The 23,125-nt window shown below is 46.5% G+C and overlaps 1 protein-coding gene across 1 annotated transcript in view; it reads right to left on the bottom strand.

Moving 5' to 3' along the window:
* PLCL2 (phospholipase C-like 2) overlaps positions 1–23,125 on the bottom strand; it is a 217,291-nt gene that overhangs the window by 66,670 nt on the left and 127,496 nt on the right. Inside the window, exon 3 of the mRNA XM_006883337.1 lies at positions 18,451–18,654. Within this exon, the coding sequence (XP_006883399.1) occupies positions 18,451–18,654 (204 nt within the window). The remainder of the gene's footprint in view (positions 1–18,450; positions 18,655–23,125) is intronic.

The raw sequence follows: 23,125 nt of genomic DNA, 5'->3' as shown, positions 1-23,125 counted from the left end.
AGGGTCTGAAGCATAAAGGTGAGGAGGTGAGCGTGTGATGGGTTAACTGTGAGAGTGTGAGGGTGTGAGTGAGGGTTGAGGGGGGAAGGCTGAGGCTCTGAAGCATAAAGGTGAGGAGGTGAGCGTGTGACAGGTAACTGTGAGGGTGTGAGGGGTGAGGCTGAGGGTGTGAGAAATAAAGATGAAGGTGTGAGGGAGTGATGGTGAGGAGAAGTGTGACTTTAAGGACTTACGTGTTCAAGATGGTTCTCCTGGCCATTGGCTTTGACCGTCACGTGGATGGACAGGAATGTGGGAACAGGGCATTTCAGTCTGTCTTCAAGGGGACTGGCTATCTTGCTATTAAACTAAGAGGACCTAGCATGAGAACTTGCAGATTTTCACTGCCAGCAAAGAAAAAGGAAGAGAACATAAAGCGTCCATCAGGCCCACACACTCTTGTGCCAGCTTGACCAGGGCCTACAGAAGCAGCAGCCACAGAGGAGAACCAGTGGCCTGGCCGGAGGCAGGGTGGACGTGGGACTGCTATGCCACTGAACCAGAGCAAGATTGCCCAAGTTTGTTGAAGGACTGGGGCTGGAGGTGGGGGAGAGCCAATATTGGCAGGACTGACAGCTTTGTAACACTGGCTTCAAGTCCTGAGGATCAAGGCTGACGTTGCCAGTGAGCACATTTCGGAAGCTGTACAGACTGTATTCTGCTACAAACCTAAAAGACGAATGCCAGGCTACTAGGCTTCTGACTTCCCCAATACGGTTCTGTGTGATCTGTGAGTTATTGCATGGGCCTGTGGACCCGGTCAAAGCAGTAAGATTGATGTTGAGATGAGTAGAAAGAGGAACAGGAGCATGGGGAACATGTCTAAACTTGTGGGACTAGGTTCTGGTTGTTGATGGTGTTGAAGGGGACAGTTCCCCTTCGTAAAGTCGATAAGGTTAGACACGGCCATCTGCAAATGGACCTTGCTCTTTTTATGGTGAGAATGAGGCAGTGTTAGGGGGTGAAGGGCTGTGGAGCTGAGGGGTTGAGGGTGTAGGTAGGAGGTGTCAAAGTGTGGATACGACGATTAGGAAGAGGGCACAGGTGTGTGTGTGGATGAGGGTGTGAAGGTGAGGGTGGGGGTGGGGGAAAAGGAAAGAAAAAAGCTGAGAATGAGCTGAGAGTAAGGTAGGTTCTCTCCCCTGTGTGCAAAGAAAAACCAAAGAATCCAGGGGCCATGTTTTCTTATGAATGTTAAGTCAAAGGCAACACATCAGCAAAAGAAAAGCTTCAAAACTTACAGTGTCAAAATGTAATTTACAAGAACACATCTGACTGTGGGGGGAAAAATTTAAAAAACTGAAGGTGCCAACGATTTCATCTTAACTTGGATCTGCAATCAACATCCTTGGTAACGTCAGTCAGGAGATCAGGAGACATTGTATTAGATAAGTCTGCAGTCAGGAACCTCTTTACTGTCCTAAGGAGCAACGATGTCAGCTTGAAGACCAAGGTGTGCCTGATTCAAACCAAGGTCTTTGTAATCACTTCCTATGCATCTGAGAGCGGGACAGCGAACAAGGATGACAGAAGATGGATATCTTTGGGTTGTGGTGTTGAAGAAGAGTATTGAATAGCCCATGGACTGTCAGGAGAACAAACATCTTGGGGAAAGTGCAGCAGGAAACTCTTTAGAAACAAGGACGGTGAGTCTTCACCTCACACATTTGGGGCATGTTTTTAGAAGAAAACACTGCAGCACTGAAATCCAAAGATACATGGTTCGAGGCCACCAGCTGCTCCACGGGAGAAGGATGGGCAGTCTCCTCCTGTACGATTTAACTGACTCTGAAAACCTGCTGAAGGGTCGGCTATGGGTCTGTTCTGACGCTATGGTCCACAAGAACATTGCTTGGAAAGAGACATCATGCATGGAAAGGTTGAGGGTCAGTGAAACAGAGGAAAATCTTCAACAAGATTGATAGACATAGTGACCACAGGAATGGACTCGAGGGGGTCAGAGGTTGTGAGGACAGCACAGGAAAGGACAGGGTGCAGATCTGTGTTTCACAGGGTCACTATGAATATACTAGACTAAAGTGCACTTAATAACAACCACCACCACCTTATTCTTCAAAAGTTTCTGGGGGGGGAAAAAATTTACAAATTTTTTCAGGTCACAACTAAGAGGCACATGGGTCAGAGAGAAGACCAGAGATTAGTGGGCCAGGTAGCCTAAGAGAAGATGCCAGAGTGGCCCCATGGTCAATTTTATGTTTACTCAAAAACAGTGGAGAGATATTTAATTTTCATATAAATGAGTTATTCAGACGATTCATTTTTACAGAGTGCATGCCTTCCAAATGAGTTCACTTCTCAGAGATTACCTTCCAAACTGTGTTGTTGTTGTTGTTAGGTGTTGTTGAGTGGACTACGACTCATAGGGAGCCTCTAAACAACAGGTCTGACCCCTGCCCTCCCTGCGCCATCTTCATCATTTCTCCGATACGCCGGAACCATCGCTAGAATTAAACTGAGACAGTATAAACTAAAGAGGACGTGCCTGTGAGACACTTACCACCACATTTACAAACAAATCTGTGTATCAGCAATAACAACTTTGTGTCCAGATCCGCTATCTTGCACCGGGCGACTTCCAGTCTTTCCAGCTCAGCTCTAAACTGGACACAGAACACTGCCAAATCTCGGAATGGCAAAGCATACGCCACTCTAACCTACAGGAGAACGGCGGCAAGGAGTGAAATTAAACCCCGAAGAATGAATCTCCCTTATCACAGGGTGCTGTCAGCTTCCAACGATCAAGTTGAATGTGTCGGGTTCTCTGTCAAAGTCATGGGATGATTATCAAGAACATCATCCTTCTAATCAATAAAGCTGCATCCTTACCTTGCTGCTCCCTATACCCTAACTGATGAGCTCTGGTGGCCTAGTGGTAAGAAACTGCACTGCAATCCTGAAGGTATATGGTTCGAATCTACCAGCTGCTCCATGGGAGAATGATGGGCACTCTTCTCCTGTGTGATTAACTGTCTCTGAAAACCTGCCGAGGGTCAGCTATGGGTCAGTTCCAACGCATCAGTACACAACAACAACAAACAACGTACCCCAACCTGAATATGGACAACATATGAGGCACAGTAAGATCTTAAAGGATTCGTTCTTTCCACTGACATTTGACAAAAGAAAGATATTTGTAACAAGGAATTTATAAATGTGATTCTTCTTGATTAACAGTATGTAGTATTTAGAAGCCAGTTTTAAGTGCCATCGAGTCAAATGTGACTCATTGTGACCCTGTGAACAACAGATCTGAGCCCTGTCCTGTCCTTTGCCGTCCTCTTCATCTCTGACACACGGGAGCCCATCGCTGCGGTCACTGTGTCAATGTATCTGCTTGAAGGTCCTGCTCTCTTTCACTGACCCTCCACTCTTCCAAGCATAATGTCTCTCTGCCATGAAACAGCCCCTCCTAGCAACATGTTCAAAGGATGTGAGATGAAGCTTCAACATCACTGCCTCCAAGGAGCCCTCTGGCTGCCCCCTTGCCAAGACCTATCTGCTTGTTCTTCTGGCCGCCCATGGGATGTTCATTGCTCTTCTCCAACACCACAGCTCAAAGGCATCGATTCTTCCGTCATTCTTATTTGTTGTCCAGCTCTCTGTTAAAATAACCACCCCAACAAAATATCCGTATTGAGCTGGTTGAGAAGCATTCTGGATGATGATGGAGTCAGACATCAGTGACAATCAGAGAAAATTTGGCAAAGATGGCCACCTTCCTCAGTGGACTGAGGACCTCCACAAAGGTCCATCCTCACAAACGTCTAGTGGTCTAAAACGGCCACCAGTCAGAAGGCCAAGTGCATCAGCAAAACCGTGATTTTGTCCTGGCCCTCCAGCATGCATGACCCTGAGACCACGGGGTGTTTCTCAGTGCGGTCCACACTGGGGGGCTCGGAGGTGTCCGTCACAGGCCTTTGGAAGTCTACAGCAACCAAGCTGAATGCATTGATCGTTCTCTCAAAGTAGCCAGTGCAGGCTGGGATGGACTGCTTGGCAGATCTGGGGGGCAGGTCCGAGGGAGACACAGCAGATCCAGCCTAGGAACCAGCGGAACCACAGGGGCCCCAAAGCCAGGGGAGAAGCAGGCTGCCTGTGCAAACGAGCTGTGACGCGAAAGAGCTGTGACACGCTCGTCTTGGGTCCGCTAATCTCCCTCTTCTGTGAGTCTGAAAGCATCTGCAGCTTACAAGCTACATAAAGACAGACAAATAACCATTTGCTGAAAGCCAATTAGCTGCTTTGTTTCTTTGATGATCATTTTTCGGTTTCAAAAAGACTTCCACCCAGAGGGACCATGGCCATCCACACAACCGGACGCAGAGATGGTGTCACACTGAGCTCTACGAAAGCCGGTCATCGCAGAGGAAGATGTCAAACACGTTCCAGATTCCCCAAAGCCTCCCCTCTCTGAGGCGTGCCAGTGCTAACAGGATCTGACACAGGCTCAATAGCAAATGCCTGGTGAGTCCGTAGCTGATGGAAGGAGGTGTGGATGGGGTTCACGTCCTTCAAGGTCAGTATTTTACCCCAGTAACTCCTGGGTTCAACCTAGGTGCTTCATCTAATCCTACACATCAGAGTTGCCACTGTCCTGGGAGGCTGTGAGAAGCCTGTTACCTACCAATACTAGACGGGGTCCCAGAACAGCACCGGACTCTGTTCCTCTTAATGATCACAGTATAATCCCTCTGGCTGCCGAGTTCTTCGCGTTGTCACATCATGCTTCTGTCCCTGACTTCTGCACCCTTCTGACATGTCCCTCTTCCTTTAGATTGTATTTCGGGACTCTGGTCTTCCTGCAATCGAGGTGACAGTGCGGTGGGGAGAGAAAGCCTGTTGCCCAGCAGCAACAGGGATACAGTGGGGATCGTGCAAGAGCGTCTTTAGTTCATACATTTCCCCGGATTTTAAAAACTGTGTTCCCTTGAGGACTTGCCATCCACTCAACAATGAGTTTCTGAATTCCCTCTCCATCCCCAGGGAGCTGCTGGTGGATTCGAACTGCATACCTTTGCACTAGCAGTGCAATTCCTTATTACTAAGCCACTTGAATCCAATGGGTCAAATTTACCAAACTGAACAACAATCTAGGGACACCCAAGTCCCCTCTCTGTTCCCTGCCAAGAAAGATAGGGAAATGACATCTTTTCACCACCTAAGCTGTGGGTGAAGTATGAATTCAGACTCTGCTTCGAGGGCAAACGGTGAAGAGCTGGACTAGGAGGAGGATCGAGAGGATAAAAGGGCAACGATCTGTGCTCGAAGAGAGTTGATCTATTCCAAGTTGAATACAGCCCGGGAGGAGGAGCCTGGTGATCTACCTGCAAAAAACGAGATTACCTCTGGAAGCCCAGTTCCCCCCACCCCCAACATCCATGCAGAAATTACGAGCTGGAATAGACTTGATGGCAAGTCATCTGTCCTTGTTAGGTGCCACTGGGCTTGCGGGGACTCACTGCGACCGTAAGTACGACAGGATGGACCCTGCCCCAGTCCTCTGTCACCCTACCAATCTCTGCTGTGTGAACCCACCGTCACAGTCACTGTCCAGCCCCCTTCTCCACATCAAACAAGTTTACTGAAAACACGGGGATAAGGAAGTTTGTGTAGGGCTCAGGACGGGGAATGCATCCCAGATAAACAAAATAACTGAGAACATCTCTCTAGATTTCAGCACAGAATTTTAATAATGTCCTGCGGGGACCTTGACAGAGAAGAACTTAGCAAACAGAAATGCAGAATTCTTTTGATCAAGAAGGGAAAATGCAGAAATAAGCTTTAGAGAAATTACTTAGGAGCAAAACTCAGTATCTAACATGGAATTTGGTGGGAGGATAAGGGGCCATCTCTGTGTTCTTGCACAGGAAGGAAACATCACAGAACTTCAATAACCTTGTTGTTAGGTGCTCTCCAGACAGGATGCCTCACAGGGACCCTGTGAGCAGCACACCTGAACGCTGTCCTATCCTGTACCATCCTCACCGTCTCTGACACACTTGAGTCTATGGCGGCAGTCACTATGGTAACCCGTCTAGTTGAGGGTCTTCCTCTCCTTCCCTGTCCCTCTGCCTTTCCAAGCATGATGTCCTTCTCCAAGCCTCTCCTAACAACAGGCCCAAAATATGTGAGACAAAGCTTTATCCTCTTTGTCTCCCAGGAGCACTCTGGCTGCACCTTCTCCAAGACCTATCTGTGTGTTCTTTTGGCCGTCCGTGGGGTATGCAGTACTCTTCTCCAACATCACAATTCAAAGAATTCAAAGGCTTCAATTCTTCTTTTCACTTATTCACTGTCCAGCTCTCAGACACGCAGCAAGTGACTGAAAAGACTTTTATCAGGTACACCTTAGTTCTCAAGTCAACATCATTCCTTCTCAATAGTTTGGAGAGGTCCCTAATTGCAGAATTTCCAGTGCAATTACCTTGTTGTTGTTGTTATGTGCTGTCGAGTCATTTGCGACTCATAGCGACCCTATGCACAACAGCCCTAAACCCTGCTCTATCCTGTGCCAATCTCATTGCCTCTGACACACCCATCCTGATTACCCCAGTCACTGAATCAATCCACCTCATAGAGGGTCTTCCCCTTCTGCGTTGTCCCTCTACTCTATCCAGCATGATGTCCCTCTCTAAAGACCTGTCTCTCCTTACAACATGTCCAAAGTATGTCAGGCGAAGCCCTAGAATCCTTGCCTCCGAGGAGCAGCCTGGTTTAACCCTCTCTAGGATGAATCTGTTTGTTTTCTTGGCAGTCCATGGTACATTCAATACTCTTCTCCAGCACCACAGCTCAATTACCTTAGTTTTATTTTTTTTAAAGTAGGCATGTTCTTTTGCATAAATCATAGGCTGAGAAAGAAGTTTCCTACTTTTCTTGAGATTTAGGTGGTCGCTATGTTTTTTGCTATCTTATCTACCAGAATCGGTGAAATAAAGTCCTTGAAAAAGAAGTCATGTTTTTCTGTCCCTTGAAAATGCAACAGAAAGTCTCTAAAAGGAAAACTGACACAGTCATAAAGACCTCAAACCATAACAGTCCTCCAGGTGATGCCAGCTGGGGAAGTGTATTCCAGACCTCCAGTGAGAGCGTCTCCTGTACCAAGACAGCAGCCTCATTGTTTGGTATGCAGATTACTTAGGAAGTGTAAATCCGACTGCTGGTCCATCAGCTTACACGGTGGTGACCTGCCCCGTGTGCCCCTCGTCCAAGCACATCCTCTGACAACAAGGTGAACCCGTCCTGAGGCTGTCCTTCAGCTCCGTCCTCTTGGGGAGTTTACAGCTGAATATCCAAGTGACAGTAAAGTGATGAGTAATGACTTCTTCCAAGGTGACCGCTGGTGACCCTGATCTTCCTCCTCCTCCTCGTCCTCCCTCTGTCTGTGTGTCTTGTTACTATTCTGTCAGCTCAGCTCTGACTCGGAGCAGCCCAGGAGATGGCAGGCAAACCCTGCCCAGTCCTGCAGTATCTTCACGACCACGGGTCTACCTGAGCCCACTGCTGGAGCCCTGGAATCTCTGGTGGCGTCGTGTGTGTTGGCCTGCTAACCCTTGGTCTGAATCCATCAGCAGCTGTTCTGAAGGAGAAAGATGGGCAGTTCCCTCCTTTAAAGATTGTCTACCTTATGACTGACGCTGCGAGGAGCTGGAAGGGGCCCAGTGGTGGCCTTCCACCTCACTGAGGGGGTCTCCTTCCTTCTAGCTGACCCTCTGCTTCATCAGACACAACGATCACTGCTGATGATCACCTGTGTGGGCGTGGGGCTGTGCCTACACACGTGTTCTCAGTGTTTCTGTAAATGTGTGTAAAACTAGAACATGGAATTCTAAATAAAGACACAACTCCCACCACATGCACTTCTACGAAATCCTCAGCGGACATCTAGACCAAGCCCAGGAGTTGTCTGAATGGAGCAAGAGACCAGTGTATGGTTTAAAATCAGGAAGAGTGTGCATCAGGGCTATCCTATCACCACCCCTATTCAATATGTACTCTGAGCAAATCATTCAAGAAGCTGGACTCTATGAGAAGACTGTGGCATCAGGATTGGAAGGAGACTCATTGACAAGCTCTGTTTGGCAGATGGCAGTGTCTTGCTTGCTGTAAATGAGGAAAAGTTGAAAAGCTTGCTGCAGAAGATCAAAAGCCTTCAATATGGATTGCACATCAAAAAGACAAAACTCCTCACCACTGGGCCAAAGGGCTCATCATGCAGCACGATGAAAAGACTGAAACTGTCAATGGTTTCCTCTTACTTGGATCCACAATCAATACCCTTAGTGGCAGCAATCAGAAGACCGGGAGACACATCGCTCTGTGCAAGCCTGCTGTTGGAGATCTCTCCAAAATGCTAACAAACAATGATGCCACTTTGAAGCTTACGGTGCGCTTGGTCAAATCATGATCTTTTCAGTCACTTGCCAGGCATCTGAGACCTGGACAATAAATAAAGAGGACAGAAGAATTGATATCCTTGAGTTGATGTGCTGGAGAAGAGTTTGAATCTCCCATTCACTGGCATGAGAACAGACAGATATGTCTTGGAAAAGGTGTGGTTGGAGTGCTCCGTGAGATAAGGATTACAAAGCTTCATCTCTCATATTTTGGGCATGTTGCTAGAAGAGGCTATTCCAGGGAGAGGGACAGCATACTTGGAGAGATGGAGGGTCAGCAAAGGAGAGAGAGACTCCCAAGGAGACAGATTAACACAGCCTCAGCAGCAATGGGCTCACACGTGTCAGAAGACAATGAAGATGGCACAGAAGAAGACAGTGACTGGGTCTGTTGTTCATTGGGCTGTTATGGGGTGTACTCAACTAGACCGCCCCTAACAACAATAACAAAAACATACACTTCTCGCCTTGAAACACTGTTTTCCAAGATTTTCCCTGTTCTCCAAGCTTCTGATGTCTCTGTGGCATTCTGCTATATCTTGTCTGTTGACACATGATGCTTTTATTGCACTGTATCATTTAAATGCAGTGTTTTGTGTTTTTGTTTTTCTCAGCTGTTCTAGCTGTTCTAATCTTTACTCTTGCAGGATGTGCCCACCTTTCCTCAATCTCTCCTTTTTTTTTAATGATGAACACTGCATTGGAACAGATGAAGTTTAAAAGGAATATATGATTAAGCATTATTTACATGACAACAGTCTGGAATAAGAGGCGCATATCAAAGTAGACTGTGGTGGGGAGGAGGGAGGAAATTGTGCAACAATGAATGATTTTCTTTTTTAAAGAGAAAAGCCAACTGGGTTGGGAGCTAGGGAGGGAAATGTGTAACAATGAATGAATGGAAATCCAAGTTTTCTCTAAACTTTCACTAAAATGATAATAAAAAAGTATTTTAAAAAAATTTTTTTTAAAAACCCCAATCTCTCAGTCTTAGTAGAGAATAATATTCTATGTGGCCCCTTCTATGTAGTTGTAAAACCTGGGAAAGTCAGCACCTCCAATTATAGGGCGTTTTTAATGTCAAGTTCTGTGGCAGGAGTGCGATGAAAGGAGCCACGGAGGAGATGAATCGATAGTAACCTTATTACAGATCATCCCTGGTGTGGCCCAGACGGGCAGACTCCGTTAATTATGAAGTGTGAGTTCTCTCCTAACTGCATTAATCAGTGGCACAAAAAAACACACGCAGTTCCACCAACCACGGAAAACAGAATGTTCCTGAGGGGATGTGCCAACTGCCAACACGCTTGCATTAGAATCCCTTTCTTCCACAGACTTTAGTCAAAGAAATAGAGTTTATTTAAAGGAGCTCTTGCAGCTTCATGTGCAGCACACGGGGCTGAAAGACGAAAGGTCAGAGGTTCAACTCCACTAGCTGCTTTAAAGATTGACGGCCTTGGAAACAGGATGGACGGTGGTCATGAGTCAGAATTCACTGGACGGTAGTGGGCTTGATATTTTTTGGTGTTTCATTTAAGGGACATTTAAATTCATGTGTGAAAAGAGAAGACTGGAAAAGGTACATAAAACATTGATAAAGATGCATATAACAGCTTCATATAAGAATAAAAATGCTGCTTATATTGTGTATAAGAAGAATACTCTCTTAGATTTTGAACATTTCTACATTTCTTCATGTGTTTGTTGGCCATCGGAATGTCTTCTTCGGTGAAGTGTCTGTTCATATCTGTGCCCATTTTTCAGTTGGGTTGTTTATCTTGTTATGGTGCTCGAGTATTTAATAAATAAATGAGTGACCCTGGAGGACATTATACTGAGTGAAATATCTCAATCACAAAAAGACAAATGCTGCATAGTGCCACTGCTGTAAAACAGGATTGACATCGGGGTTGGGTGGAGAATGAGAATGAGGGAATAATTTATGTATACTACATTGAAACAGATGAGGGGGAGAACTGTTTAAAAGGGACATATGATTAGGTATTACTGTCATGACAGGAGTTCAGAACGAGGGCTGCATAGTGGAGTGGACTTGTGGGGAGGGATTATACAACAACGAAATCATTTTCCTTTTACCTTTCAAAGAGAAGAATGAACTGGAGGGAAGGGGTGGGAGGGAGAAAAATGCAACAATGAATGAATGGAACTCCAAAGTCTCTGAAAACTTTGATTAAAATTAATTTTAAAATATTAATAAAAAAGGGGAAGAAAGAATAAGAATACTGCTTATACTTCGTTTAAGAATAAGAATACTGCTCTGCCCTTTTGAGCACGTAAAAAAATTATTCTTCTCTATTTTACACATATGCTTTCCAGGAAACATCCTCCTAATTAAAACTGAAGGTAATTAAAATCAACTTTTTTTTTAACTGCAAGGAAAAGATGTTCAAAACAAATTAATCTCAAGTAGAAAGGCGGACCAGGGGACGCAGTGCTGAGAATGAAACACTGCAGAATCTCTGACGGAGAGGCTGGCCGAGGGCGTGTGCATGGACGGGCATTCTCCTCACGAGAGAGCCAGGCATCGGGTCCTCAGTTTTATCTTTTTCCTTTTCATTCCCTACGATCTCATCTCCAATTTAATTACAATGGCAGAGGTATAGTTCATATAACAGAAAAAAATGCAACAAAGCCAATGAAAAAAACTTTAACAAGAACTTCCTCCCAGACACACCACAAACACAAAGGACTATCCCAAATACTTGCATTTTTTAATGTTTTTCCCTAAAAAAGAAGAAAGTTGTCTCCCTGGTCTCTGTAGTATGGAGCCCATTCAATTTTTTTTTTTTTTCAATCTCTGGTGGCCTAGTGGTAAGAAGCTGCACTGCAATCCTGAAGACGCATGATTTGAATCCACCAGATGCTCCGCTGGAGAAGGAGAGGCAAACTTCTTCTGTGCCAGTTGGATCCAATTTGACGGTACACCAAAATTATAAACAAATGAAAATGTTTTAAAAAATCAAGACGAAAACATATTATTCTGATACAGATATATTAACAAGACCCCTAGGTGGTACAGCTGTCACATTAATGAACATTAAAAGGATGACAGAATCACTTCCATTTAAATAGACACGTTGTGGTTGATGCTGTTGTGACGCCGTTGAGTTGGAACCAACTCACAGCTGATCAACCGGAGGGTTTTCAGAGGCTGGGATTCACTTGGGAGGAGATTGCCTGTATTTCCCCCTCAAGCAGCTGGTGGATTTGAACCACCTGCCTCTGGGCCGGCAGGGCAGCTCCTTACCCACTAAGCCACCAGATCGCTTACACTAGTGTGACGTGGGGAGCTGAAATGCCAGCACAGCCACAGGCTTCAGAGCCTAGGACTCCTTAAAGAGGATGGCCGACAGCCATCACTAAACACCAGTAGCTGTCACTGCGTCCATGCTGGACTCCTGGCCACACCATGGTTTTCACAGCGACCCCACGAACAACTGACCTGAACGCGGACCTGTCCTCCGCCACCTCTACAGTCTCCACGTGCCCATTGTTACGGTCGCTGGGTCAATCCATCCTGCCGAGAGTCTCCTCTCTCCCTGACCGTCCACCTTTCCCTGTCTTTTCAAAGGACTCGCCCCCTCCTTACAACATACATGATGTGTATGAGATAGAGTTTTACTCTCCTAACCTCTAGTCACACTCACACGTCATCCCCAGACGCGGGCAGCTGCGTGCGAAGAGCATTGGCTGGGACTCAAACCGAGCTCTCCTCCACAGAGGGTTGGTTCGCTTTCCAGCACAAGGCTGCCTGCTCCTTGCTCGCTGAAGTCGGACTCATGTTTCCCTCATCAAATTATCCCTAAGACTGAAACTGACTCGTCTTACTCATGAACATCCAAGTAGGTTTTATACGTATATTTAAAGCCTTATCTCTCTGTCTGTCTATCTACCAATCAATCATCCATCCATCCACTAATCCTTCCATCCATCCATCTACCTACACCTACTCAACTACTTACCTAACTAATAAAGACTTTCTCTCTTTGAGTAAATAATAAGCTTCCTGAGAGAGGAAAAAAGTCTTCTATGCTTTTATATTCCCTCAAGTGTCTTGAATAGTCCTTGATGTGTAGTTATTATTGTGATGTTATCTGTCACAGCATCACTTCAATCCCTTAGAGACACAAGGGAGCTCTGGTGGCCTAATGGTACGGAGCGGCACTGCCATCCCAAAGGCATGTGATTCAAATCAACCAGCTTCTCTGTAGAAAAAGGTGCACAATCTCTTCTCCTTCAATTAAATTGCCTCTGAAAATCAGCCGGAGGGTCAGCCGTGAGTTGATTTTGAATCGATGGTTCACAACAGGCCCAGAGGAACGGGAATCCCAGAACACTTAATTATGCTTATATGAAACCAATACCTAGACCAAAAAGCTGTTTTATGTCAAAGACCAGGGAGCACTGCATGGTTTAAAATCAGAAAAGTTGTGCCTCTGGGCTGTATCCTTTCCCTATACCAACAATTCCTTCTGTATATGGAGCAAATCCAGATGTAGGACTTTATAAAGAAGAATGTGGCGTCAGGATCGAAGGAAGACTCATCAACAGTCTGTATCATGCAGATGACACAACCTTGCTTGCTGAAAGTGAGGAGGATTTGAAACATTTGCTGTAGAGGAACAAAAACTACAGCCTTTAATATGGATTACATCTCAACAGCATGAAAACAAAAATAAAAAAAGAAAACAAAAATCCTCACCACTAGGCCAACAGGAAACATCATGATAGTTGAAGAAGAAATTGTCAACGACTTCAACTTGCTTTGATCTAAATCGACACGCTTGGCGCCAGCAGTCAGGAGCTGAGGAGACGGATTGCACGGGGAAAGTCTGCTGTCAGAGACCTCTCTAAAATGCTGAAGATCAATGATGTCAAGTTGAAGACTGAGGTGCACCTGATTCAAGCCATAATACTTTCAATTACTTGATAAACAGCTGAAAGGTGGACAACAAAGACGACAGATGAAGAACTGATGCCTTTGAGTCGTGGTGTTAGTGTCGAATATCCCATGGACGGCCAAGAGCACAAATAAGAATGTCTTGGAAAAGCCACTGTGTTTCTGGGAGGCAAGGAAAGAGAAATTTCTTCTGACATCCTTGGAGTATGTCACTAAGAGGGACAGCCCTTAGAAATGGAGATCACGCTTATGAAAAGGCGGAGGGTCAGTGTAAGAAATGAAGGCCATCCACGAGATGGCCTGGCACAACGGGCATGCACATGACAGGCAGGATGGCTCAGGACGGGGCAGGGGTCAGATCTGCTGTTCACGCTGTTCTGTGAACCATAGTTACTCCGCGACACCACACAGCAACTCTGAGTCCACGGCCACCGTGTATATGCAGCAGTGAAAGACATCGAAGGTGAGGGGTGGGAACAGAAGCCGTCCTCTATCTGCCGAGAAGAACTGGACAGGTATGAGAGCAGGGACTCAAGGTCACTGCCACCAAGAGAACCAGAGGGACAAGCCGACTGGGAGCGTGGGCCCAGGTGACGCGGCTAATACCCAAGAATTGGGACAGATCTCTTGCGGGCACAGGGCTCATGGCCACGAGATGCTTCCCGGAAAGGCGCAGGCTGGCCGCTGAGGCCCTGGCACGGGGAAAGCATGCAGGGCCACCATCAGCAGGTGTCTCCATCCCAGACCCACCTGTCCTCGTCCCAGCTCTCCACTCACAACTCAGGCCCCATTGAAAACTGCCTCCCCGCGGGCCTCCTCTAAGGACCTATCTTACACTCTTCATCCCCCAGCCCAACTGGCCGAACACCTTTCTGAAAAGGATCTGGGCTCACACGTCAGGACGTCTGGGATCCAAGAAGGCACAGCAAACAGGGCACAACCAAGACCTGCGCAGCTTTGAAGAAGGTCTGTCTGTCGCTGAAAACTACAAGATCCATTAAGGCAATCTACAGAGTGACTAAGATTGTTCAAACAGGGATACTTTAAAGAATGAAAGGTGCAATTATGACTACTTAGGCTGGGACAGCAAACCTAAAAACAAAATCTGTTCCAGGAAACTTGGGGTGCCTGGCCATCCTATATAGGTATTTTTTTTCCTAGCCTTTTTGTGAGTTTATACAAAACAACAATGTGCATTTATATGTCACTGATATTTCATATCATTCTTTTCACAATGTAAGTGGCATATATCTGGTCCACTAGTTTTATTAATAGGGAATTCTGGTGGTTTAGTGGTAAGGAGCTGTGCTGTCATCCCTAAGGTATATGGTTCAAATCCACCAAAGTTACCATGGGAGAAAAATGGACACTCTTTTCCCAGGTGACTTACGGCCTTTGAAAGCCCACTGGACGGTCAGCTGTGAGTCAGTTCTAATTCAACGGTAACAGCAGCAACATCACACTTGAAGAGCTCCTAAACAGGAGAGTTAACAGAGTCCTGAAGGGACATCACCCATCTGTCTGTCTGTGGGGAGGGCCATGGCACTGTCCCGTGGGAGGACTGGCCTCCAGAGGGCCCGCACACAGACGTGTGGACAGCAATTCTCTGAAACAACTCTTCCTCTCGCAAAGAGTCTTCCGATTACACACGAGAAAGGAACAAAATGAAATAAGATCCCATTTCTAAGGTTAATTTTGGGCCAACCTCAATATAACATTACAGAAATAAAGAGCGGTATTTAAAGTTGCCCGCTGGCCAAGACCTCTGGTACACTTCCCGTCAGTATTTAATCTATTCGCTTAGCCAGCTTTAATGAACTGCTAGATTTATTAAATGAGGAGAAACCATTAAGGCCTATAAAATATGGCAAGAGTTATAGCACGACTGTGGCAACAATTTAAATTTCATTTTAAACTTTGTAGAGCTTGTCTTATTGAGTTCCGGCGGAGTTGAGCTACGGTTCGAATCTACCAGTGACTCCATAATAGAGATGGACTGTCCACTCTCATGTCATTAACAGCCTCTGAAAACCCACTGGAGGGTCAGCTGTGAATGCAGTAAAGTCAAGGATTCTCATGCAGAATCGCTGTTTCAAGTGTACATTAAAAAGTAATTTCACGCCATCCCCTTTTCATTATGAATCAGGGTGAAGTCTCTCTCAGGGAGGAGTGATAGGGAATGGCAAAGGATGCACTGACAAAGGAGATTAATCAGAACCGGCTTTGACAAGCACTGTGGCAATTGGACAATTAAAACAGACATTCGGATGGCGGGGGAAGAAGAACAAACTGGGGAGGAGGGTGGAGAAAATAGTGCAACCATGAATGAATGAAAACCCCAAATCTCTGTAAATGTTCATTAAAACTAGTAAAATTTAATAACAATTAAAAAAAGTAATTTCACAATTCAAACAAGCTAATACATTCGGTCTCACTACTTCTATAACAACGTAACTGTAAAGTCACATGCCAGTAAGACTTAGGCAAGAAAGTGTTATCATCTACGGGAAAGGGGATGGAGTGGGGCAGCCAGGGGCACTGAGGGACGCCAGTGTCAAATATTTCAGTGGGCGTTGTAGAGCTTCTGGGTGTCCCCAAGGATCTTAAGCTCAGACCCTGAGGACCTGTCCACCATGGTCCACACCCATCTGGATTGGCACTTGGTCCTGAACGATGCCATGGGTATTAACCCTCACCCAGCATTATCACCACCATGGCCACCTTGGGCCCATCTCAGCAGTCTGCTAGGAAAAGTGACCAAAACAAATGCATGATTGCCACAGAAATCAATGAAAGGCCTGGGGGGCAAACTGTGCTCAATTTTGGTCAATAAAATAGGACTACAAAATGCCTAATGATCATATCATATACTGTCAAGTCAACTGAGACTCATAGTGACCTTAGGGACAGTAGCTGTGAACTCTGCTCTATCCTGAGCCAAACTCACAGTCTCCAAATGTCAACCATTTCTTTTGCCCTTTTACCATTAATCTGGAAACTTAACAGTCTTAGAAAGGTGCTTCAAACCTCTCCATTTCCACCCTTCTCCCTATCATTCCGTTTCCCCTTCAATGCAATCTGAGCACAAGCTTCCTGGGCTGGTCAGTGGCCCTCTCCGTGTCACTGACCAGCCTTCCAGCAGGCAAGATGGTGCCGTGAAGACATTTGTGTTTATCTCTGTGTGTCCTCCTCACAGAACACAGAGCCTGACCCCAGGTCTAGAAGACGCATGTGACCCTGGCCTCCTGCCTCCCTGCGGGGTGGGGCCTCTCTGGGGCTGCTGCCCACAGCGTCTGAAGCTCACTTCCTGCACCTCTAGCAATGACCACAACTCTAGAGCAGCTAAGAGGGGGAATGATGAGTCAGCAACTGCCGGGAGTCTAGGAAACAGCTTAAGCCGGAGTTTTATAAAGACAATAAAACAACAAGCTGTTTAAATCTCATCTGCATGTTGTCGACTTGCATTTCCAGAGTCTATTCATCCAAAGATTAAAGATGTGTTTTTTTAAGTTGTGTTCTCCTGAACTTCTGCTTTGAGAACCCACTCTGGTCAAGTGGATTTGTGAAACAGGACATATTACACCCATCTCTGTCTCAGGAACTCACGGTGCAAGAAAACAGAAACACTTGCTTGCAAAGGCCTATGGTCAAGAATTCAGACTAATTTCCCCCTTCAAATCATTATTTCACCATGTAAACCTTCCCTTGGGCAACATTGACCTCCAGCGTGTCAAACAGCCTCAGGTCCTCAGAACTCCCTGCAGGACCTGTCCACTCCCTTGAGCTGTACAAACACCTCTCAATTATACTTTTAAGACCAATTCATGAAACTGTAAAGCCTATTTCTAAGATTTATGATGCTGTGATGGTTGAGGCTGTGTGTCACCTGGCTAGCCCGGTATCCTCAGAGGGTTGGCAGTCATGATGCAGTGAGCCCCTACAAGGACCCCTGAGGGGATCAACCCCGAGAGGAGACCGGCCCATCCACTGCCAGTGTCAACAGACATGCACCTGATACATCAGGACTTTCCAGCTTTTTCTTTTTGCTCGCTCTAGATCCCCACCATCTGACTTGCATTCTTGGAACTTGCGTTGGTGGCCTGCTTGCTGTCTTAACTGCCCATCTTGGGTTCCTTCAACTCTGCAGGCTGTGAGCCAGCAGCCTGCCATCCTACCTGTAGTGACGTGAGTCAGAAGAAGCCTCCAGCCTGACCTCTCACACGTGGACCTGAGACGTGCATGCCTCGGCAACTGTGTGAGCATTTCTCTGAGATAAAAAGGGCTCTCTCCCTCATATGTCTTATCTAAGCTTTACTGCCCAGCAGACACGAACCTTGCTTAGTCCTTACCCTACATCAGGAGGAACACAGCCTCGTGTTGTGTGAGCTTCACTTGTGCTTTCAGTGTGAACGGCTGAGAAGGTGGGTCTCTAATCACCCCCGACATTGAAGGGTGACGGCCTGCACCATCTGTGGGGGTGCCCAGGGAGCTCTGACAGCTTCAAATACACTTAGTTCTAATCAGCTGTTACTTGTCTACTAATTTTTCTCAGAGTTACAACAAAAGACAATAGGAGCAGAATACAATTAAGAAAATGCAAAAAAAATGTGTAAAAAAAGTAATTTCGTAGGTGTCACAGGTGACTCAGAGAAGTTTCTGGAAAAAAGGAAACTGCCCCAAAGTATGAAATCATATGATACAAGCATCTGTCCTGAATGGCATTTTAGTTTTGGTTTTTTAAACCATTAAATTTCTCAGCACTACCCATTTGAAAAATAGAAGCAAAATAAAAATGAGTGCTTCAAAGGCTAGTTACAGAAAGAAAAGAACTGCTTCCCAGCAAATGTGTGGAAAATACCCTACCTTTTAGAAATCTATTCAGACACAGTTCTTGAGAAGCTAGCAACTGTTTAATTGAAATGAAGCAAATAATTTTGAATCCTGCTTTTCAAAATAACAACACTAATTTCTTTTCAAATACAGCAAAGTCAGAGGAATCTTTTTCCAGGATGCATACAGACTCCTGGACTTGCCGCCCAGGCCACGCACGTGGAGGGGCTGGGCATGACTCACCGTGTCGTAGGTGGTGACGATCTTCTTCAGAACCTCGGGCACAATCCCTTGCAGCTCCATCGTGGGGTACTGCTCGCTGAGGTTCAGCACCACCAGTGGGGCATTATCGGGGCCCAGGAAGCGGGGAGACACTGCCAACATGCACTGCATAAGGTTGGCCACGGAGGACAGGCCACATAACTCCTTGAAGGACACCACTGCGTTCTGTTGGGCAGAAAAGGGAGGTGCTTCAGAATGAGTCAGTGGCGTCCGTTTATTATACATACGATGCAGGCCTACCTCAGAGGGACGGAGGGCTTGCTTCCAGGTAGCAGGATAAATCGAGTCATAAGAACTGTTTTTAGTTTCCTAGACAGCTGGACAATGAATATGGATGACAAAGAAGAACTGATACCTTTGAGCTGTGGTGCTGGACAAGAGCACTGAACATCCCATGCACTGCTAAAAAGAACACAGAACCATGTCTTGGAGTCTGTGCAGACAGAGGGCTCCGTGGAGGCAGGCATGGCCAAGCTCCAGTTCACACACTTTGGACATGTTGTTAGAAGAGGCCAGTCCTTAGAAAGGGCCATCATCAGACTTGGGAAGGTGGGAGATCTACAAACGAGGGGACAGCCCTCAACGAGATGGAATGACAGTGACTGCTGCAATGGGTCCAACTGTATCAGAGAAGAATACAGCACAGGCTAGGGCAGTGTTCAGGTCCGTTGTTTACGGGGTCACTATGGGTTATATGCAGCTCGATGGCATCTGACAACAACAATAGTGCATATGATGGGAAGTCTGATGACTACTTGTTGATCGCCTTCTAGTCGAGCACGACTCATAGTGACCCGATGAACAAAAGGCCTGAAGCCCCTCTACAACTATCAACGTTTATCAAAATTCACAGAGTTTCCAGAGGATGTTGTTTAGGAATTAGAGGCCACTCCTGCTTCCAAACCTGTCATAGAATGTTACTGGTTGAGTCGCCTGCGATGCATAGTGACCCTATGTACAGCAGCTCTGAACCCTTCCCTGTCCTGAGCCAGTCTCTCTAATTCTGACACAACAACCTCCATTGCCCCAGTCACTGCAAATCCATCTCAGCCGGGGTCTCTCTCTCCTGCACCAACCTCTCCTGGTCACGTGGCTTAGTGGTAAGGAAATGGGCTTTCAATGCAAAGCTACGGAGTTTGAATGGACCAGCTGCTCCTCTGTGCACTTTACAGCCTCTGAAAAGCTGCTGGAGGGTCAGTTATGAGCTGCTTCTGACTTTACGGCAATGAGGTGTGGGGGTTTTTTCTGTCGGGTTGTTCTATTTTGAGGATTTTTGTTTTTTTAGATATACTATTAAATGTGAACCAGCATTAGGGAAAAGTTTGAAATATCGTGAGAATTATCACAGTATGACGCAAAGGCAGCCCGCTGTGGTAAAAAGGATTCTGATGGACTTGCTCCATTTGTAAAAAATGTGTAAAAAAAAACCCCAACAACCCACAAAATAAAAATTGCACCGTCTGTGAAGTGCAATAAAACAACCTGTGACAAACTGAGGCATGTCTTACTTGATACACTTGAACCTCCCGGTACAACCATTATCAGCAAATTTTTGATGGAATTGGCTAATGATTATTTTATCCTGGGGAGAAAAATGGCTACTTTCCAAGGTAAATATAGACATTTGTGATCCCAGTTTATCAGAAGCGTTGAAAATGCAACTGAGAGGAATTCCTTCTTGAAGGCAAAGCCTCTTTCCAGATCAAAGTTCACAGAAATACTAATATTGATGCGTAACGTTAAACAAACAAGCAGGAACACTTCTGCACTCAAAAAAAAAAAAAAAGAAAGAAAGAAAGAGGTAAACATTAAGAAAACAAAATCAAATAACATGTAAAGCAAGCCAGGAAAAAATTGTCAGCTAGAAATTTGATTCTCGCTTGAACCTGTTTATGCTCAGAGCTTCCAAATGTGAAGGACCTTTGAGGACACTGCTGTTTACTGGCTGTGTCCAGCGGGGGTGTCCCAGTCACATGTTGTTATTGTTAGGTGCCACTGCGTGGACTCAGACTCAGAGATCCTACGTACAACAGAACCCAACTCTCTCTCCCCCTTTCTCTCACTCTCGCTCTCAAATCATTTGGGGCTCTGGCAGCCTCATGCTAAGGAGAGGAGCTGCTGGTCCAAACCCACCAGCTGCTCTGGGGAGAAAGATGAAAACCCTCCTCTCTGTGAGATTACAGCCTCAGAAAACTCCCCTGGCATGTCAGCAACTGGTCTTTTCTGACTCAACATATTACAACAACAACAGATAAATGCCATTAAATCATGTCTGAAGGAAAGCCCTTCAGAGACGTGAAATGCCACAGCTGGTATTCCTCGGGTCCTTCTGAAGCCTAACTGTCCTGGGCATACTACACATGGCCTCGCTGGACACATCGCCGATGCCGTGGCTGGGGCGGGGGTGCTGTGTCTGGACTGCAATCCATCACGTGTCTCAGGGGCACTGGGGTGAGTGGAGGAAATATCTTACGTCAAGGCCACACACAAAAGCAGTAATCAGGGAGTGCTGGCAGCCGAGTGTTAAGAAGTCGCACTGCCAACCCAAAGGCAGGCATTGCAAACCCATCAGCCGTGCGATGGGAGAAAGATGGGCAAGCTCTTCTTACGTGATTTACAGCCTCCAACAACCGCTGGAAGGTCAGCCATGAGCTGGTTCTGACTCGACACCACACAACAACAAGAATGAGGCATGTTGTCATTGTTAGGTGCCATCAAGTCGGGTACGGCTCACAGAGACCCTGTGAACAAACAGATGTGAAGCCTGCCCTGTCCTGTGCCGTCCTCACAATCTGTGACATACCTGAGCCCACGGCAGCAGTCACTGTGTCAACCCACCTGGTTGAGGGCACAACAGGTAAATATTCATCAAAACAGGACCTGGGCTGTTACTCGAGGCACACACAGCATGGCAGCCGGGGCGAGGAACTGAGACCAGACCAACAGAGCTTCTACCTCCTCCTTGCAAATACCTTGTTATTGTTGCCATGTGCTGTCAAGTCAGAACAGACTTGTAGCTCACCCTCCACACAGGTTTCCCAGCAAATACCAGACTAAGTAGGATTCCAGTTTTTTATTAATATCGTTTCACACATATGTAACCACCTGTGTTGTTTAAAGTCATTTTGATAGTGATTGGGATGAAAAGAAATCAGTCCTGAGGCATGCAGGGTGGGAAGCCTCACTTTGTCACGCTGCCTTGTTTTACTTTCTTACAGCACTTGGCTGACTCTGCAGTGAGCCCGTCTTCACCCGATCACCACGTCTCCTGCCCACCACCCTCTGTACAGGCAGGTCTGTGTACACTGCAGCCTCATGGCTGATGTCACACGCGTGTCCCCTGGACATGGCCGCCTGCCAGGCTCACTGAGACACAGCTCTCTGTCTGATCTCTGGAGGATGATGGGGCGGCTACGGGAGACCTGGGGCATGCACACGCCACCCTCACCCTCAGAAACAGGGAATAGGCTTGCACGTGCCTGTGTGTGCTTCCACTAAGGGAAGAAAATAAATAAAATAAGAAAGGGAATAGTTTCCTCATTATGGGCCAGTCCATGTATTAACTCTGCGCTTATGGAACTGGTTGATGTGGAATTTTCAAGGTCGGTTAGACTTTACATGCCAGCAGCATCCTCCACTTCCCACTCATTAATGACTAAATTGATGCAGCTTTATAAACTGGAGCATTTATCATGCACAGGGCACACTCCTCCTGGGGACAGGTCGTGCCCGGTCTCTGGAAAGGCGTCCCCACTGGCTAGTTCTGTCTCGCTCGTGGTCCTAGAGTAACCAGCACGGATTTGATCAAATCTGTGACTCCTCACTGATCTTAGAGCCACTATGCACCCTGAGATAACGACCATCTCAGACTGCTAATAATTAGATACAGGGTGTTTTGCGTAGACAACTAAATGCCTGGATGTGTTCTCAAAAGTGACGAAAATCAAGAGGAGGCTCAACATGCAAACACACGGGCTTGCCTGAGGGTCTACTAGCTCTGCTGCGTTCTAGCCGTGGGGGCGTGGTGCTTAAAGCCCTAGGCCGCAAAGTGAAAGGTCGATGCTTTGAATCCACCAATCACTCGGCAGGACAAAGGTGATGTAGTCTGTGTGTGAAAAGTTCAGAAAGATTACAGCCTGGAAACCCTGTGGGGCAGTTGTACACCCTGTTACTGGACCACAGAGAGCTCTGGTGGTCTACTGAGTAAGAAGTGATGTCAACCCAGGAGGCAGAGGGTTTGAATCCACCAGCTGCTCTCTGGGGGAAAGATGGGCAACTTCCTCCCCTGTGATCTGGAGCTTGTGAAAACCCACTGCACGGCCAGCTACAATCAGGTCCAAGCTCCGTGACGGGGTCACTGTGCCTCAGAATTGACTTGGTGGGCACAGGCTTGGGGTGTCATTTTAACAGCCCCCTCAGAAAGCCCTTCAACATCTCCTTTCTTCTATTGTTGGGTCATTCCAGCCGTGGAGGGTCAGGAAGACCATGATCCTTGCATGCCGACGGAGAAAGCGGGGCCGAGTATGTGGTCATTCACCGGGACTACAGAGCTGGGGCCCAGGCCCTGTTCACACTACTGTGTCATTTGGGAAATGCAAATGCTAAGACACGCTCCACTATGAAACCAAACTACTTG

The sequence above is a fragment of the Elephantulus edwardii genome, unplaced genomic scaffold (genome assembly GCF_000299155.1).
Source record: "Elephantulus edwardii isolate Elephantulus edwardi_28Jun2011 unplaced genomic scaffold, EleEdw1.0 scaffold00027, whole genome shotgun sequence".
NCBI lineage: Eukaryota > Metazoa > Chordata > Mammalia > Macroscelidea > Macroscelididae > Elephantulus > Elephantulus edwardii.
Note: the sequence above shows the minus strand (reverse complement) of the source record. Positions and strands in the feature narration are given on the sequence as shown.